The sequence below is a fragment of the Rhinopithecus roxellana genome, chromosome 8 (assembly GCF_007565055.1).
Source record: "Rhinopithecus roxellana isolate Shanxi Qingling chromosome 8, ASM756505v1, whole genome shotgun sequence".
Lineage (NCBI taxonomy): Eukaryota > Metazoa > Chordata > Mammalia > Primates > Cercopithecidae > Rhinopithecus > Rhinopithecus roxellana.
The window spans coordinates 10,879,283-10,898,959 of NC_044556.1; the positions used below are offsets into that span (position 1 = coordinate 10,879,283).

The 19,677-nt window shown below is 58.6% G+C and overlaps 1 protein-coding gene across 1 annotated transcript; it reads left to right on the forward strand.

The window, feature by feature from the left end:
* Nucleotides 1-1,565: 1,565 nt before the first annotated feature.
* On the forward strand, nucleotides 1,566-13,719 carry TPGS1 (tubulin polyglutamylase complex subunit 1). The gene is made up of 2 exons (XM_030936889.1): nucleotides 1,566-2,103; nucleotides 12,959-13,719. Exons 1-2 carry the CDS (start codon nucleotides 1,730-1,732, stop codon nucleotides 13,491-13,493), a joined length of 909 nt encoding a protein of 302 aa, XP_030792749.1. The 5' UTR covers nucleotides 1,566-1,729; the 3' UTR covers nucleotides 13,494-13,719.
* The last annotated feature ends 5,958 nt before the right edge of the window (nucleotides 13,720-19,677 follow it).

The window sequence follows — 19,677 nt, forward strand, 5'->3', positions numbered from 1 at the left end:
GAGATCTGAGGGCTCCGGACAGCAGGAGGGCTGACTGTGGGCCCCACCCTGACGGCTCCATCTCCCTCATCCCACAGTCCAGGGCTGGAGAATAAAGTGTCAGGAATGCTTGTTCCCGGTGCCGTAAAGAAATAGCACTTGAACATAAATTTAATTTCCTCAGCAAGGCCATTCTTTTACTTTCTGCAGAAAGGGTGCACTCACCAGCAGTTTTGCCACAAGAGTACACCGAACAAAGGAGACAGGGTCATTTCTAACCTGACGCGTCCACCCTACTTCTGTGTCCAGTTTCTGTTGGCTGGAACAGAACCTCACCTTCCGTATTTGTTCCGATTGGCCAGCGACTTAGAAGTTTGTAAAAGAGGCAAAGGCAGAGGAGAACAAAGGAAGGAAGAAGTCACTTGTGGAATGCTGAGAAAGGTAAAAACACCTTCATATAAGGAAGAGGAACAGGCTGTGACCTAATGCCCGCTCCGACCAGGATAAGCATGCCAGGGCAGATATTTAGGCTACATTGTGGCAACTGAGAACATAAAGTACATTGATTTAGTACAGCCAGCAGATAGTGAAGAATGTTAGCAGATATTTGATATCTGATATTTGAATACATTTTGCTTCCAAGAGAAGTTACTATTTATTCCTAATTAGATGGGGAAGAAAGTATAGTATGAAGAGGAACCTCTACTTTACGTTTGACAAAGGGCATTTGGTCTGCCCGCCAGAGACTCCTGTGGTCGGAGGATGGTGGAACGCTCCCCCCTCCCCAAACAGCTCTCATTACCCCCTGCCCAGGGCAACGGCCCTGAGGGACAGGGACAGCACCCAGCAAGCTCTCTGGGGGTGGGAAAATGCGAGGGCTTAGTGGTCTCCCTGGCAAGAAGCTTAACCAGGACTCCCTGAAAGCAGTGGGAGAAGTGAGGGAAGATATATAGAGGTCGCCTGGGGAAACACACGGAAAGGCAGCTTATGCAGGAGGCTGTGTTTTGAGGTGACCGGGGGCTGAGGAGGGTTGGGAGGGGCGGGAGGGCGGCTGGAAGCGGGGTCAGCAAGGGCTGGAGGTGACAGCCTGGGGGTACTGGGGAGCCATGGGAGAGTTTAGAGCTCTGGAGGCGGCGGTGTCAGAACGCTCCCTCTGGCGGTCAGGAGGGTAACAGCCTGGGATGCTCGCCCGGGTGGCCGCCACTAGGGGCTCAGCGCGGCTGCAGCGGAGCTGGGGAGGGGGCTTCTCCCACGCGGAGAGCTGCGCACTCATACGGAGACTGGGTCAGGCGGAAGTCCCGGCGGAGCTCGACCCCTAGCCCCAAGGCTCAAAAACGAACATGAGAAAAGGGTCTGGGGGCCGGGCGCGGAGCTGGGTCCAGCAGTCCTAGGCAGGTCCATCCCCGCGCATGCTCCGTCAGGCCTCTGGTAACCAGGGAGATTGGTTGCTAGGAGACCGGGCTAATAAAGGACTCGCTCACTACCTAAATGGCAAGCAATCCGGCTTTGTGCCAGAAACGGAGCACTTCCGAGGCAGCCATTTTGGAGTCTGGCAAAATTCAGGATCCAGGCCAAAGACAGGAGAACCAATCAACATACACAAACAGGGAGGAGAAAAGAGAATGCCGATAAGGACACAGGGAAAGGGGCAGCGTGCCCTTGTCATTTCCCAAAGTCTCCCAGCGGGATCCCGGTGCCCTCTGCCCTTAATCAAGATGGCCGCCTTGGGGGCTCTAGCGCACGGTGGAATATGGCGGTGCTTCCGGTCCCGATGCCCTCAGCGAAGATGGCGGCAGTGGAGAAGCGGCGGCCAGCGGTAGCACCACCGGCTGGTTTCACGGACAGCGGCCGCCAGTCGGTATCCCGGGCGGCGGGGGCGGCCGAGAGCGAGGAGGATTTCCTGCGGCAGGTCGGCGTGACGGAGATGCTACGGGCGGCCCTGCTGAAGGTGCTGGAGGCGCGGCCCGAGGAACCGATCGCCTTCCTGGCCCACTACTTCGAGAACATGGGCTTGCGCTCGCCTGTAAATGGCGGCGCCGGGGAGCCCCCGGGCCAGCTCCTGCTGCAGCAGCAGCGCCTGGGCCGCGCACTGTGGCACCTTCGCCTGGCCCACCACTCCCAGAGGTGCGCAGCGGGCCGGCTTGGGCGGGTGGGGCGGAGGCGGACTTCAATTCCCAGCATGCCCCGCGCGGCTCCTTACCCGCAGCGCCGGCTCGGGGCCCGGGGCGTGCTGGGAGTTGTAGTCTGAGGTGCCTTTTTGGGCGGGATGGACCGGACAAGGTGGGCTGGATGGTCCGGGCTTGGGTCCGGCGCTGGGCAGCGCGCTGCATGCGGCGCGAGTCCTTCTGGCCGGCTTCGCGTCTGTGATGCCTTTTTGCAGGTGCTGAGTTTCACCTTGCAGTTCATGATTTTCAAAATCATGCTATTTACAGAGAGCAGCCCAGTCACCCAGGGCCCCCACCTTAGGGGACAGGCTCCCAGCAGGCAAGTGGGGATTCCTGGAAGAGCCTGGCGATGCGCAGGGCGGGGGGGTTGCAGGGAACAGGCCCAGCAGGTGCAAATTTAGAGCCGGAGTGTGGGACACATGGGAGGCGGGAAGGCCGCGGAGTCTGGCGGAAGCATGCGGGGCTGCAGGTGCCTATGCGCGGTGTCCCCTGGCTGGGGCCAGTTCTGAGCCCAGGAAGGTGGTTGAGGACTATGTGTTAACGTTGGGTATGGATGGGCTGCTTTTTTTTGTTGGAGGGGGTCCCCAGAAGCGGAGCCTGAGGTAGGCATTTTGTGTACTGGTGATTTTATAAGGGAGTGCACCCAAGAGAACCCAGGAAGCGGGTGGGAAGAGCAGGCAAGGAAGGATGCCAAGCAAAGGTGCCCTTTCAGCCTCATAACCAGGGCATAAGCGCCCACCATGGCAGCCCTCACCAGAGTCCCAGAGAAGTTCGTGGGGAGAAGAGAGACGGGAAGTGTCCCCTCCCACCACGGTCACGGTGCACAGGTGTACAAGATCATACTCAGATAAGGGTGGCAGGGTGTTGGGGACCTGGACAAGGAGCAGACTTGCTCCAGTGGCCCAGTGGCTCTGAAGGCACCGCCCGAGGATTTGCTGGGGCCGGGTGGGAGGGGAGCAGGCAACGGCAGGCCCAGAGGGTCAGTGGAGCCGTTTACTGCAATGGAAGGCCCCTGGTTTGAAGAAGCTGCCAGAGTCACTTGTGGATTAAGTTAGAGGCTGGAAGGAGCCTAGAAACGGGAAGGTGAACAGAAGTGTCTGCAACTGAGACATGGGGCCAGGACAGGAGACTGGACTGGGAGGGGTCCTGCAGGCTTCAGGAGAGATGAGAAGAGCTCAGAACCACACTCTGAGGGCACCCAGCCCAGAGAACCCACAAGAAAGGGTAGGAAGGCGAGACCAGAGGTGAAGGGGGAGCAGGAGGAAGATGGCCTCCCCGGACATCTGGAAGAGAATCTCCCAAGGAGGAAAAGGGGTCAACAGCAGGCCCACCATATATGGTTGTTCAGGTTGATTACTGCACAAGCCACTCACCCCATAGACACTGCAGATGAGGATATTTATATTAATTTCCGAGGGCTGCTGGAACAAATTATCTCCAACTTAGTGGCTTAAAACAACAGAAGTTTATTCTCTCAGAGTTCTGGAGGGCAGAAGTCTGAAATTGAGGTGTCAGGAGGCCCACACTCCCTCCAGAGGCTCCAGGGAAGGAGCTTTCCTTGCCTCCCCAGCTTCCAGTGGCAGCCATCAGGCTTTGGCTTGTGGCCGCATCGGTGCAGTCTCTACCTCTGTCGTCACGTGGCCTCCTCTGTGTCTCTGTCCTGTATTCCCTCATAATGTCACCACTAGGCCCCACCCTACTTCAGTATGACCTCGACCATCTACATCTGCTGTCCCAAATAAGCTCTCGGTCTGAGGTTCTGGATGGGCGTGAGCTTGGCAGGCACCAGTCACCCCAGGACAGGAGTGGAGCCGTTGTCTGGAAGAGTTCTCATAGCAGGGACCCAGGGCAAGGGTGGTGCAGATGCATCCCGGCCCTGGGCTCGCCTGGGCTCCCCAGAGACACAGCCAGTGGTGAACGTGGAAGACAGGTGCGCAGGCCTGGGCAGCATCTGATTCTGCGCTCGCAGAGCCAGGCCTGCTCCCGTCCTCCCCAAGCTGCCCCTCCGTCCTTGGACTGTCAGGAACCCCTGAGGTCACCTGGCCGGTCAGGAAGAGAAGCCCAGAGCTTGGCAGATTTGTCTCCCTCAGTCCAGCATGTGGACCCCCAAAGGCTCCTGAGAGCATCACCACCGTAGACTGGGGGAGAAGTCATCCCACATCCTCTCTACCACCTTCTTTTGAGAAATGGCCAGCTCCGGCCACCAGGGCTGGTGATGGGGCCACAGCGCCCCCCTCCTGCCACCTTCCCGGTCGTCTCCAAGGCCCCCTGGAGCACAAACACAGACGTTACCTGACTTGCTGAGGGCCACACGGCCACCACGGGCAGAGCTGGGGTCAGAAGCTGCAGAGTGCAGCCCCAGAGGCCTCCTGAGCCACCACGTTGCTCATCGTAGCAGCAAGGACTGCACTGCCCCCTGCAGGTCACGGCCGGGAAAACGTGCATGAAAACAGCCCCGGCCGATCTGCACCAGGGTTCCCCCGACGGGTTCTCTGGGGGCCCGTCCTGGGCACTGCAGGGCCCTGAGCAGCGTCCCTGGCCTCCACCCACTCCTCGCCAGGAGCTCCCCGAGTCGTGACAACCACAGATGTCCCAGTCACCACCCGGCGTCTGCTGGGGGCAAGAGTGGGAAGCAGAAGTCTAAAGTGCGGAGGGGCTCCTGTGTGGCTTTCTGGAGACTTTCCATAAATAGGATCTTTCCCGTATTAACAAATGCTCACATGCCTTAGAAACCACTCTGTGTAGGAGCCGACACAGACAGAGCCCTGGCTGGGCTCCCACTCTCCATTTTGTAATCAGGGAAACCAAGGCCCAGAGGCCACTGTCACAGGCAGAGCTGACATTCCAGCCCCGGCCTCCTCCCAGCCCAGAGCTTGCTGCCTTCCTCCTCCTCCTCCTCCGTCACCCAGTGATTCTGCTGGGAGCCGCCCGGGAGCCCAGGAGGGGCGGGTGTGTGGCTGCCTTGAAGTCAGCTGTCACCTTCCCGTCTCTTGCCGTCATCATGGCTGTGATCTCACCAGGATGTAATTACCTTTTTGAGTGTCTTCCTGCCCCTGGAGGCAGCTGTGGCAGAGCTGCAGCCCTAATTACAGCCCGAAATAAGCGCAGGTGGGGCCTCCCACACGTCCTGAGCACCTGGCTCCAGCCCTGTTCTCCTGTCCTCATAAGAACCCCCACTCCGTAGATGCACAAGGTCAGGCGCAGAAAAGCAGAGCGCACACAGCTGGGAGGGGCAGACGAACACCCGAGGCAGGTCTGGGCCAGGCACAGAGCCCTGCGCACCGAGGGGCCGCGTGGATGCCTGAGGAGCCGGACGAGGGCTGCCGCCCCCAGAGAGGAGAGAATTCGTGCAGAAGTGGTGGTGGATGGAGCTGGCTAATCCTGGCCCACAGACCTGTCAGTCAGGAGAAGCTGCAGGCACCACAGGAACCAACAACCCCAAACCTCAGTGGCTTCAACACAACCAAAACTCTTCTCGCTTCCTCTGCAGGGGACGGCCAGTGGTTGGGTTTTTGTTTTTTATTTTTTTGAGATGGAGTCTGGCTCTGCCGCCCAGCCTGGAGTGCAGTGGTGTGATCTCGGCTTACTGCATCCTTTGCCTCCCGGGTTCAAGCAATTCTCCTGCCTCAGCCTCCTGAGCAGCTGGGATTGCAGGCGCCCGCCACCATGCCGGCTAATTTTTTTTGTATTTTTAGTAGAGACGGGGTTTCACCATGTTGGCCAGGCTGGTCTTGAACTCCTGACCTCAAGTGATCCACCTACCTTGGCCTCCCAAAGTGCTGGGATTACAGGCATGAGCCACCGCGCCTGGCCCAGTTTTCTTTTTTGAGCTGGGGTCTTGCTCTGTCACCCAGGCTGCAGTCCATTGGTGTAATCCCAGCTCACTGCAGCCTCGACCTTGTGGGCTCAAGGGATCCTCCCACCTCAGCCTCCCACATACCCGGGACAGACGCACACCTGGCTGATGTTTAAATTTGTGTAGAGAGCCGGGCGCGGTGGCTCAAGCCTGTAATCCCAGCACTTTGGGAGGCCGAGACGGGCGGATCACGAGGTCAGGAGATCGAGACCATCCTGGCTAACACGGTGAAACCCCATCTCTACTAAAAAGACAAAAAACTAGCCGGGCGAGGTGGCGGCGCCTGTGGTCCCAGCTACTCGGGAGGCTGAGGCAGGAGAATGGTGTGAACCCGGGAGGCGGAGCTTGCAGTGAGCTGAGATCTGGCCACTGCACTCCAGTCTGGGTGACAGAGTGAGACTCCGTCTCAAAAAAAAAAAAAAAAAAAAAAAAAAAAAAAAAAAATTTGTGTAGAGACGGGATCTCACTATGTTGCCCAGGCTGGTTTCGAACTCCTGGGCTCAAGCAGTCCTCCCGCCTCGGCCTCCCAAAGTGCTGGGCTCACAAGCATGAGCCACTGCACCCCCCGACCACGGGCTTGTCTGATCTTGACATGTACCTGCAATCATGACAACAGAGAAGTGGACTGGGAAGTAGCATGATGGCTCTTAAAACTCCCGCTGAAAGTGGGACACGCCCCTTGCGCATTTCAGTCCCAGAGGCTCACCCTTGGTGGGGTGGAGAAGTGGTGGGTGGAGAAGTGGCAGAGGGATCCGCGGAGCAGCGCTACCTTCGCGAGCCTTCGAAATGCCCCTGCGAGCCTCAGCTCCCAGGTTTCACGCCCTGGTGCCGGTGCCGCCCCCTCCCCCTGCACAGCCGGAACGGGACTGCTGAAGCAACGGACGGAGTGTGGCCTTCCGAGGCGGGTCACGAAGGACATCGTGGTGTCCCCCTCCCTCCTGTGTGGGTTGCTGGCTCAGCTGGGCAGCCGCCATGCAGTGGGGTCGCTTGCGCAGCTCCCAGGGAGCAGCTGCTGCCAAGAGCCGCACGGGGGCCGCCTCGCGTCCAGCCCGGGGGGACTGTGGCCACGGCCACCTCATGAGAGACCCCAAGCCAGAGCCTCGCAGCAAGGCCACCGCCGAGACACTGTAACAATAGTACATGCTTGTTGTTTTTAGGGCGCTAGGTTTGGAGTGTGATTGGGAGGCGGCAGCAGCCTGCCCGACCTCACAGCAGATCCTGATGAGATGTGTCATGCGGAGGTGTCAGCCAGGCTCGCGGTGGTGCAGTCAGGCGTGATGGGAGCGCGGGCCGCTGTGCTGCATTTTGGGGATGACCTCATGGATGGTAAAAGCACTCAGCAGATTCTAAGGGCCAACAAGTGGGGCCTTTACTACTTGGGAGGGAAAAGGAGCCTATAGCCAGATGCGCCTAGAGTTGAATTGCAGGTCGCTGCCCTTCAGACTCTGGGCCTGTTTCCTCCTCCATAGCAGGGCTTTGACCCTCGAGCTCGCTGGCATGGCACATCCATCCCTAAGCCCTGAACTGAGCAGCAGTGATGACCAGGGAGGCTCGTGTTCACCAAGCACGCACCATCCACCAGCCTAGCATTAATGAGCACCCACCGTGTACCGGCCCTGCATTCCCGAACACCCACCGTGTACCGGCCCAGCATTACTGAGCACCTATTGCACGCCAGCCCGGCATTACTGAGCACCCACCGTGTACCGGCCCAGCATTCCGGAGCACCCACCGTGTACCGGCCCAGCATTACTGAGCACCCACCATGTACCGGCCCAGCATTACTGAGCACCCACCGTGTACCGGCCCAGCATTACTGAGCACCCACCGTGTACCGGCCCAGCATTCCTGGGCACCCACTGTGTACCAGCCTTGCATTACTGAGCACCCACCGTGTACCAGCCCAGCATTCCCGAGCACCCACCGTGTACCGGCCCTGCATTCCCGAGCACCCACTGTGTACCGGCCTTGCATTACTGAGCACCCACTGTGTACCGGCCCAGCATTACTGAGCACCTATTGCATGCCAGCCTGGCACTACTGAGCACCTACTGTGTACTGGCCCTGCATTACTGAGCACCCACCATGCACCAGCTCAGCATTACTGAGCACCTACGGTGTACTGGCCCTGCATTACTGAGCACCTACCGTGGAGCAGCCCTGTATTACTGAGCACCTATTTCACACCAGCCCAGCATTACTGAGCACCTACTGTGTACTGGCCCTACATTCCTGAGCACCCACCATGCACCAGCCCGGCATTACTGAGCACCTACCGTGTACCGGCCCTGTATTACTGAGCACCTATTGCACGCCAGCCCAGCATTACTGAGCACCTACCGTATACCGGCCCAGCATTACTGAGCACCTATTGCACGCCAGCCCAGCATTACTGAGCACCTACTGCGTACTGGCCCTGCATTACTGAGTACCCACCATGCACCGGCCCAGCATTACTGAACACCTATGGAGTACCGGCCCTGCATTACTGAGCACCTACCATGTACCGGCCCTGCATTACTGAGCACCTACCATGTACCGGCCCTGCATTACTAAGCACCTACTGTGTACCAGCCCTGCATTACTGAGCACCTACTGTGTACCAGCCCTGCATTACTGAGCACCTATTGCACGCTGGTCCTGTATTACTGAGCACCTACTGCACACCAGCCCAGCATTACTGAGCACCTACTATGTACTGGCCCTGCATTACTGAGCACCTACTGTGTACCAGCCCTGCATTACTGAGCACCTATTGCACGCTGGCCCGGCATTACTGAGCACCTACTGTGTACTGGCCCTGCATTACTGAGCACCTACTGTGCACCAGTCCTGCATTACTGAGCACCTATTGCACGCCGATCCTGTATTACTGAACATCTACTGCACACCAGCCCCAGATTTACTGAGCACCTATTGCATACTGGCCCTGCATTTACTGGGCACCCACTACATACCACCCCAGCATTACTGAGTACCTACTGTGCACTAACCCTGCATTACTGAGCACCTACTGCATACCGGCCCCACATTTACTGAGCACCTATTGCATGCTGGCCCAGCATTTACTAAGCACCCACTGCACACCACCCCAGCATTACTGAGCACCTACTGTGTACTGGCCCTGCATTCACTGAGCACCTACTGTACACCAGCCCTGTATTACTGAGCACCCACTGCACACCAACCCCACGTTTACTGAGCACCTATTGCATGCTGGCCCAGCATCACTGAGCACCTATTGTGCACCAGCCCTGCATTACTGAGCACCTACTGCACACCAACCCTGCATTTACTGAGCACCTACTGCATGCTGGCTCACATGCATCTACCACAGGTGGCCCACAGAAAGGTGAAACCATGTGCCCAGGTCACGCCAGAGGGAGGCTGGAGCCTCGATGTAAACCTGCCCTTCTCACCATGAAGCTGAGCTCCCAGAAGGAACAAGCATAAGTCCTGAGGTTGGCCACTTCCTCTCTGGGACCCTTGGCCAGACCATGGGGCTGCCCTGAGCCTCAGTTTCCCTATATGTCCCAGAGGAAGTAACAGGCCACTAGCATAAGGCCTGCCTGGGACTGATGGGGGAGTGAGGCCCAGGGGTTCGCAGCCCACCCAGGGTCCTGCAGTGGCCCCTACGCTGGCCACGGTGCTCCCTGGCCACTCCCTGGTGCCCTCCACAGGAGCGTCCGAGTCACACTAGCGGCACACAAGTGGCCTGCAGTAAGTCCTCGGGTTCCTCCCTGAGGCAAGGAATCGAACCCACCCCAGAGGCGGCAGCAAGGGCTGACAGCCTTCTTCCATAAGGGGTCAGAGAGTGAACATTTCAGCTTTGTGTGGCAGCCTCCATCCTGACATTCAGCTCTGTGGTTCCGGTCTGAAGCTGCCACAGGCCACACGTCCGTGGACTGACGTGGTTACGTTTCGATAAAGGTTTATTATTTATGTTTGTTTGTTTGTTTTGAGATGGAGTTTCGCTCTTTTTGCACAGGCTGGAGTGCAATGGTGCGATCTCGGCTCACTGCAACCTCCGCCTCCCAGGTTCAAGCAATTCTCCTGCCTCAGCCTCGCGAGTAGCTGGGATTACAGGCATGTGCCACCACGCCTGGCTAATTTTGTATTTTTAGTAGAGACAGGATTTCTCCATGTTGGTCAGGCTGGTCTTGAACTCCCGACCTCAGGTGATCCACCCGCCTCAGCCTCCCAAAGTGCTGGGATTACAGGCGTGAGCCACCGCGCCCGGCCCGATAAAGGTTTATTTACAAAAGCAGGCAGCGGGTCGGATTTGACCCTCAGGCTGACTGTGGGGCCTTGCCTGTGAGATTGTGGGGAGCGAGATATCTACCCGTTGACTCTGTGTAGCAGCTCTCACCTGTAATCCCAGCAGTTTGGGAGGCTGAGGCAGGAGGATCGCTTGAGCCCAGGAGGTGGAGGCTGCTGTGAACCCTGATTGCACCACTGCACTCCAGCCTGGACAACACAGTGAGACCCTGTCTCAAAAAAAAAAATGGAAAAATGAAATGTCAGCTGTGTTAAATGTTCAGCACAGGCTGGGCGCAGTGGCTCACGCCTGGAATCCCAGCACCTTGGGAGGCTGAGGCGGGCGGATCACAAGGTCAAGAGATCCGGACCATCCCGGCCAACATGGTGAAACCCCATCTCTACTAAAAGTACAAAAATTAGCCGGGCGTGGTGGCGGGCGCCTGTAATCCCAGCTACTCGGGAGGCTGAGGCAGGAGAATCGCTTGAACCCGGAAGGTGGAGGTTGCAGTGAGCCGAGATCGTGCCATTGCCTCCAGCCTGATGACAGAGTGAGACTCCACCTCAAAAAAAAAAAAAAAAAAAAGGAAAGAAGAAAAATGCCAGCTGTGTTAAATGTTGAGCACAGTATTTGGTCAAGTGTAAGCAGGCGCTGCTGCTGCAGGGAGGGAGACCAGAGGGTCCTGGTGTTGCTGGACGAGGACTGGAGAGACCGAAGAAGGTTCGGGAGAGTTTACCAAGCTGATCACCGGCTCAGCCGGACAGACGTCCAGAAAGTCTGAGCCCCGAACAAAGGGGCTTTTCCTACTTTTAAACCAGCTTAAGGCAGGAACTACGTGAGGTGGGAAGCAAGTTACAGAAGCGAGAAACAAAGGCAGGTAATCAAGTACTACAGCATTTCTTTTTTTTTTTTTTTTGAGATGGAGTCTCGCTCTGTCACCAGGCTACAGTGCAGGGGCACGATCCTGGCTCACTGCAGCCTCTGCCTCCCGGGTTCAAGCGATTCTCCTGCCTCAGGCTCCCGAGTGGCTGGGACTACAGACATGCACCACCACGCCCAGCTAATTTTTATATTTTTAGTAGAGACGGGGTTTCACCATGTTGGCCAGGATGGTCTCAATCACTTGACCTCCTGATCCACCCACCTCGGCCTCCCAAAGTGCTGGATTACAGGCGTGAGCCATCACGCCTGGCTAACATTTCTTACATCTTGAGAAAAACATGTCTTACAACCTAAACTTATCGGTCGTGTGACCCTGCAGCCGTGCTAGGGAGGTAAGCAGGAACTCACTGGGCCTGTAATAAACTTTGAGGAATGTGGAGTTGGAGAGTATAGATAAGGTCCACTGACTACAGAGAGAAAACAGGCTGTTAATATTCTATTTTAACTTGAGTGTAAGGGGTGGTCACACTTTGCAGCTACTTTAAGAGGATTTTAAAATTTCTTTTTTTTTTTTTTTGAGACGGAGTCTCGCTTTGTCACCCAGGCTGGAGTGCAGTGGCACCATCTCGGCTCACTGCAAGCTCCGCCTCCTGGGTTCACACCATTCTCCTGCCTCAGCCTGCGAGTAGCTGGGACTACAGGCACGCACCACCATGCCCAGCTAATTTTTTGTATTTTTGGTAAAGATGGGGTTTGACCGTGTTAGCCAGGATGGTCTCGATCTCCTGACCTCGTGATCCGCCCACCTCGGCCTCCCAAAGTGCTGGGATTACAGGTGTGAGCCACTGCGCCCGGCTAAAATTTCTATTACTACTACTATTAGGCTAGAGTTGACTTCATTAATTCCTTCTTCACAGGGGCCAGATGCCCCAGACAGACACCTTTTGGTTGATTGAACAGACATTTACTGAGCGCCTACTGTGTGCAGGGCAGTGTTCCAGGCACCAGGGCTGTAACCAAGACGAACTTCCCGCCCTGGGGGGCAGGTGCTCATGCTCTGGTGGGAGATGCGAAGCTCACAGGGATGTGGGACAGGGAGTGACACAGCATGACCATGAGGAAGAAAACAGGAAGAAAGGAGTTAGGGGTCAGGGGAGGTGACGTTTGAGGGGAGACCTGGAGGAGACCAGGGAGGAGGTGAGGGAGATCTGGGGAAAGGCAGTGTCACTGCCCTTGCAGAGGTCCTGAGGCTGGTCCGTGGTTGGAGCTGGGAAGCCAAGGCTGGATGGGAGCTGTGGGGAGGAGAGGCCTGAGCTGGGTGGAGGCTGGGAGGAGGCTGGAAGGAGGGAGGCCAAGCTGGGTAGGGGCTGGGAGGAAGGAGCCCTGGGCTGGGGGGTGCTGGGAGGAGGGAGACCAGGCTGGGTGGGAGCTGGGAGGAGGAGGCCCAGGCTGGGTAGGTGGTGGGAGGAGGGAGGAGGCCCAGGCTGGGGGTGCTGGTGGGGAGGGGAGGCCCGGGCTGGGTGGGGGCTGGGAGGAGGGAGCCCTCGGCCGGGGGTGGGGGGGGGTGTTGCTGGGAGGAGGGAGGCCTGGGCTAGGGATGCTGGGGGAGGAGAGGCCCAAGTTGGGAAGGGGCTGGGAGGGGGGAGGCCGGGGCTCAAGTGGAGAGCTGCAGGGACAGAGGGTAAGGAGGAGGGGAGTCTGGGGCTGGCTAGGGGTTTGGGGAGGCTGGGGCATGGACCTGGCTGGGAGGGGAGGCTGGGTCTGGATGGGCACGAGGGCTCTGCCAGACCCCCAACGTCCACTTCCCCGTCCCCGCAGGGCCGCCTTCAACAACAACGTGAGCGTGGCCTACGAGTGCCTGAGCGCCGGCGGGCGCAGGAAGAGGCCAGGGCTGGACGGACGCACCTACAGCGAGCTGCTCAGGCGCATCTGCCGGGACGGCCAGGCCCCCGAGGAGGTGGTGGCGCCGCTGCTGCGCAAGGTGCAGTGCCGTGACCACGAGGCGGTGCCGCTGAGCGTCTTCCGCGCGGGCACGCTCACCTGCTTCGTGCTGCTGGAGTTCGTGGCGCGCGCCGGCGCGCTCTTCCAGCTGCTGGAGGACCCGGTCGCCGCCGTGGCCGACCGCCGCGTGGGCCAGGCCGTGCTGGACACCCTGGAGGGCGCGCTGCAGGCCAGCGACGCCGCCGCGCCCGCGCGCTTCCTGGAGGCCGGCTCGCGCCTGGGGCCCGACAGCCTGGCGCTGGCGCTGGACCGCGCCGTCGGGGGGCGGCGGCCCAGCGCGCCCATGACCCGCGAGGAGTTCCTGGAGAGGGCCGCCGCGCTCTTCATCGCCAAGGTCAAGCCGGTGGGCTGAGCCCCGTGCGCCGCGCGGATCCGGGATCTGCACTGGGGGGTCTCCGCGTGCTGGGCGCGCCGAGCCTTCCCCTCGCCCCGGTGAGGGCCTGCAACCAGGCGCCCAACCCTGCGGAGGAGGCCGGGGCTCCCAGGAAGCGGACGCCCCCTCCCCAAACACCTTCGCGGCCGCCTCTCCACCCCTGCGGGAGCCCCGGCCCCGCGCTAATAAAATCCGTTGCGAGGCTGACGCTGGTGTGTGCGCGCCCACCTCCCAGCCCCGGTGCCCACCTCCCAGCCCCGGTGCCCGCAGAAGACGCTTTTCCCCAGCAGGGCCCCCCAAGGCTCCGGAACCGCGGCGGCTGGAGGCTGGATTCGAGGCCGGAAACGCCGGGACCCCTGGACCCGGCCTGGTGGGAGCAGCGGAGGGGGATGCCCTACGGGGCCCTGCGGAGCCTGAGGCCGGAGGGCAGGTGGCTCTTCTGGAACGCAGGGCCCAGGCCCTCCAGCCCCGCCTGCCCCAGGTATCCTCCCTGGGCCTCAGTCTCCCCAGATGTCAAACGAAGAGGCCAGCTGGGCAGATGGTAGCGACATTGGTGAGGTAACAGCCCCAACACTTCCCAGCAACTGACATGCCTCATGGGATTGATTCCCAGGCCCACCCTCAGGAAGGGCTCAGCTGGGATCTGCGCCCAGGCCTGCTCCAGAATGCACAGGGCCTCCCACTCGCCACCGGTGCCCCCCAGTGCCCCACCCCCACCAACAACCAGAATCATTTCTCAGACTGAAAAAGCGAATCTAGCCAGGCGCAGTGGCTCACGCCTGTAACCCCAGCACTTTAAGAGGCTAAGGCGGCGGATCACTTGAGGTCAGGAGTTCGAGACCAGCCTGGCCAACATGGTGAAACCCCCGTCTCTACTAAAAATACAAAAAAAAAAAAAAAAAGGCTGGCTGTGGTGGCGGGCGCCTGTAATCCCAGCTGCTCAGGAGGCTGAGGCAGGAGAATAACTTGAACCCAGGAGGCAGAAGTTGCAGTGAGCCAAGATTGAACCACTGCAGTCCAACCTGGGCAACAGAATGAGACCCTGTCTTTAAAAAAAAAAAAAAAAAACTGGCCGCGTGCAGTGGCTCACGCCTGTAGTCCCAGCACTTTGGGAGGCCGAGGTGGGAGGATCACGAGGTCAGGAGATTGAGACCATCTTGGCTAACATGGTGAAACCCTGTCTCTACTAAAAAAAAAAAAAAATTAGCCAGGCGAGGTGGCGGCGCCTGTAGTCCCAGCTACTCGGGAGGCTGAAGCAGGAGAATGACGTGAACCCAGGAGGAGGAGCTTGCAGTGAGCAGAGATTGCGCCACTGCACTCCAGCCTGGGCGATAGAGCAAGACTCTGTCTCAAAAAAAAAAAAAAAAAAAAAAGTGAATCTGGAATCGGAACGGTTGCTGGCAGGTGACTTCACTCCCTTGGCCTCAGTCTCTCCTGTTAAATGGGAGGGGGTCCCACCAAACGTAGGGAACACTCAAGCTGTGTTTCTCCCCTGCTCTCACCACCACGTCACAGTCGTCCACACAGAAAAGACTTACGTGACTGCACGTGGGAGTGACGGACGCCAGCTGGGTGTCCTCTTAATTCATCTCCAACACCTTCTACCCAAAGATAGCGTCAGATCCCACAGGTCGAGGGCTCAGTCCCCAAGCCTGCTCCCTCTTCAGACACCAGTTGCCAATCTGGGCTTCTAGGACTTCTGGCTGACCGGGTTCAATCAGGTTCCCACCACCCCTTTGGATTTGATTTGCTGGAGCAGCTCACGGAATTCGGAAACACTTGTGTTTCGTGGTTTACTATAAAGGATGTGGCAAAAGATAACAGAGGAAGGGACACACAGGGAGGTATGCGTAGGGCACCAGGCATCTCCACGTGTTCAGCTCTTGGAAGCTCCCGAGAACCCACTTCTCTAGGGTTTTGTGGGGTTTTGTTTGTTTGTTTGCTTGTTTGTTTTTGAGAGAGTCTTGCTCTGCCGCCCAGGCTGGAGTGCAGTGGCACGATCTCAGCTCACTGCAACATCTGCCTCCCGGATTCAAGCCTCCCGAGTAGCTGGGATTACAGGCGCCTGCCACCACACCCGCTAACCTTTGTATTTTGAGTAGAGATGGGGTTTCACCATGTTAGCCAGGCTGGTCTCAAGCTCCCAACCTTGGGTGATCCGCCTGCGTCAGCCTCCCAAAGTGCTGGGGTTACAGGCGTGAGCCACCGCGCCCAGCCCACAGTAATGTTTCCACTCCCCGCTCCAGAGGCAGATGGAGAGGTGGAACCCACATCCCCTCTGGGACTGGAGCTCCTTACAAGGCTGGGTCACAGCAGGATGCTCACCCTCTGGACGGGGCACCAGCTGTGATGCCTGTGCTGACGGGCTCCTGCTGTGCAGACTCAGGAGCCGAATAAATGACAGTTGTGGTTGTAGGGCTACTAAACTCGAGGTGACATGTTATGCAGCAATGGGCAACAGATATTAATGAAAGGTGCCCACTCCATCCATAGCTGCTGTTAGGCTGTGACAAGAGCCCCTTACAGGTCATATGCCTGAGCATTTTGGGTGAGCATGGGCTGGGGGCTGAGCAGCAGGACACAAAACACAGGAGAGGCCCCTGTCCTCTGAAGCCCACAGCCAGGCAGGCTGAGGTCGGCTTAAATCCTGGATACCGGGACAGGGACGCAGGACACAGAGGCCTCCAGGAGTAATCAATTAGAGGACACCAAAGCTGGCCCCAGGGTGCAGCTCACACTCCACCCCGGTCCCTTCAGACCAAGGCCAACCAAAGCCCACCTCCCCTGCCCTTCCCAGCTCCCCCGGTCCTCCCTGATCCCTGACCCTGTGCCGCCTGTTGCGCCTGCCCTCAGGGCCCGCGGGCCGGGTCTGTCCTGATCCTGGCGTGACCCTCGCCAGCGCAGATGGGAAGCTGAGCCGTCCTCCCTGGCCTCCCAGCAGCGTAGAGCGCAGCAACCCCCTCTGGTAGCACCCACAGGCTCCTGCCCCACCCCGCAGCCCCCTTGGAGGCTTCCTCTCTCTCTCCAGCTCTTCTGGTGGCTCCGTCCATGGCCTCCCCTCCTCCCGAGAATCCTCCTTCCCTCCTGGTGGCTCCATCCATGGCCTCCCCTCCTCCCGAGGGTCCTCCTCCCCGGCTCACCAGGCTTCAGTTACGGCCTGGTGGCCAAGGATTCTCAAATTCGCATCTGGGTCCCCAGCGCTGATCTGCCCCAGCCCAAAAGCCGCCCCTTGGGCATCTCTTTGAGGACATCCCAGGCCTGACACATCCAAGGTGGAGCTTCTGGCCAGCTCCCTGGACCCTGAGCTCCTTCAGAGATTCTGGTCTCTGTGGACGCCTCACCCAATCCGTCTGAGCACTGAGGCCACGGCAAGACCCTTCGCGGGCTCCACAGTGGCCCTCGCCACGCCTGTGGACAGTATCCTGAGCACCCTGCCTGCCCTCCATTCACCGCTCCCGGCTGGTCCAGCCAACACTCTCGCCCACCCAGACCCCCAGTCCCTATTAGCCAGTCAGACCATTCCCTCCCCTGGCCTCAGCGATGGGTTCAGAGAAACCCAGCTGGCCAGTCACATGCAGCCCGGGAGCTGCTTCTGGGAGCGCAGTGCTGGGCGGCCGGGTTGGGTGGATGGGCCGGACTCTCTGGCCATCACTGCTGCCATGTCTGGGAATAAAGTCGGCACTCAGAACAGCTGAGCAGGAGGCTCCCCAGCTTCTCCTCACCTCTGTCCCCCACTCACCACCCAGACCCTGGGCCTCTAGCCAGTCGCGCTGTCCCCACCTCAGGGCCCTGGACATGCTGTTCCCGCTCCCTTCAGCACCGTTCCCGCAGCCCTGCCTGCTGCTTCCCCACTCCACCTGGTCTCTGCTCAAATGTCGCCTCCTGAGTCCGAGATGCCCTCCTACCCCATCCCGGTGGCTCTCTAGGCCCTGGTATTCTTTAGAAACTGCTTATTTATGTCTTTATCTGCTGGTTGGTGGCCTCTTTCCCTATGAACCCAAGGGCAAGAAGTTTGCTTCTTTTGTTCAGTGCTGAATCCCCAGAACCTAGATTTGCACATGGAAGGGAAGGAAGAGAAGGAGAGAGGGAAGGATGGCAAGGGAAGGGGAAGGGAATGGAAGGGGACAGGAGGGGAGCGGAGGGGAGGGGAGCGGAGGGGAGGTGAAGGGAGGGGAAAGGAGGAGAGGGGGAGGGGAGGGGGGAGGGGAGGGGGGAGGGGAAGGAAGGGAACAAGAGGGGGAGGGGAGGGGATAGAAAGGAGGGAGGGAGGGAGGGAAAGAAGGAAGCAATTTTCCAGAGGAAGAAGCTGGAAGTCATTGAGGTAGGTGTGTTAATCCCTGTTACTGCGGTAACAAATTTAGTAACCTATAATGAGCGTTACCATCTCACAGCTCTGGAAGGCAGAACTTCTAAGATCAAGGCATGGGCAGGGCTGGTGCCTCCTGGGGGCTCCAGGGAGAACCTGTTTCCTCCTTTCCCAGTGTCTAGAGGCGCCCGCATCCCTCAGCTCCAGGCCCTTCCTCCCCCTTCACCTCCAGGAACACAAGCTCTTCCAGTCTCTGACTCTCGGCCCCCACCCCCCACCACCCTCTTAAAAGGACCCTGTGAGGACACGGCCCCGATCACCCCGGATGCTTTGCCGTCTCGGGGTTCTTTTTTTTTTTTTTTTTTTTTTTTTTTTTTTTTTTTTTTTTTTTTTTTGAGGAGGAGTCTCGCTCTGTCGCCCAGGCTGGAGTGCAGTGGCTTGATCTCGGCTCACTGCAAGCTTCGCCTCCCGGGTTCCCGCCATTCTCCCGCCTCAGCCTCCGAGTAGCTGGGACTACAGGCGCCGCCACCTCGCCCGGCTAGTTTTTTTTGTATTTTTAGTAGAGACGGGGTTTCACCGTGTTAGCCAGGAGGGTCTCGATCTCCTGACCTCGTGATCCACCCGCCTCGGCCTCCCAAAGTGCTGGGATTACAGGCTTGAGCCACCGCGCCCGGCCTTTTTTTTTTTTTTTTTTAAGACGGAGTCTCGCTCTGTCGCCCAGGCTGGAGTGCAGTGGCCAGATCTCAGCTCACTGCAAGCTCCGCCTCCCGGGTTCACGCCATTCTCCTGCCTCAGCTTCCCGAGTAGCTGGGACTACAGGCGCCGCCACCTCGCCCGGCTAGTTTTTTGTACTTTTTAGTAGAGACGGGGTTTCACCGTGTTCGCCAGGATGGTCTCGATCTCCTGACCTCGTGATCCGCCCGTCTCGGCCTCCCAAAATGCTGGGATTACAGGCTTGAGCCACCGCGCCCGGCCCTCGGGGTTCTTATCACACCTGCAGAGTCCCTTTTGAGCTTCTGGGGATCAGGATGTGGACATCTCGGGGGCCTTATTCGCTCTTCCATGGTGAGGAACTGGCCCTGGACTGCACAGTGAAAGCTGACCTGGAAGCCGGTTCTGATGCGTCTGGAAGCACACGGGCCCCACAGCCTTTTGCGTTTTTCCTTTATTTATTTATTTATTTTTCAGACAGGGTCTCGCTCTGTTGCTCGGGCTGGAGTGCAGTGGCAAAATCATAGCTCACTGCAGCCCCTAACTCCTGGGCTCAGGCAATCCTCCTGCCTCAGCCTCCCAAGTAGCTGGGACCACAGATGTGTACCATCACACCTGGCTGCTTAAGAAACATTGTGTGTGTGTGTGTGTGTGTGTGCGCGCGTGCGCGTCCTGGCTCCATGTCCCTCTCTCCTGAGGACCATATCCTCCCACACGCACCCCTCTGCCTTCTGAAGTCATGTCTGTCTTCCCAAAAAGGCATGAGAGCAGCAAGACACCATCCTGTAAGTGTCTTGGTGACATCTCGGGCTCCACAGGTAGAGCTTTACACAACTACGGTATCTAACCCACTTTCGGATTAAAAAACTGAAACTCGGGCCCAGCGCAGTGGCTCAGGCCTGTACTCCCAGCACTTTTGGAGGCTGAGGTGGGAGGATCACCTGAGGTCAGGAGTTTGAGACCAGCCTGGCCAACGTGGTGAAACCCTGTCTCTACTAAAAATGCAAAAATTAGCCGGGTGTGGTGGTGGGTGCCTGTAATCCCAGCTACTCAGGAGGCTGAGGCAGGAGAATTGCTTGAACCCGGGAGGCGGAGGTTGTGGTGAGCCAAGATCGCACCACTGCACTCCAGCCTGGGCAACAGAGC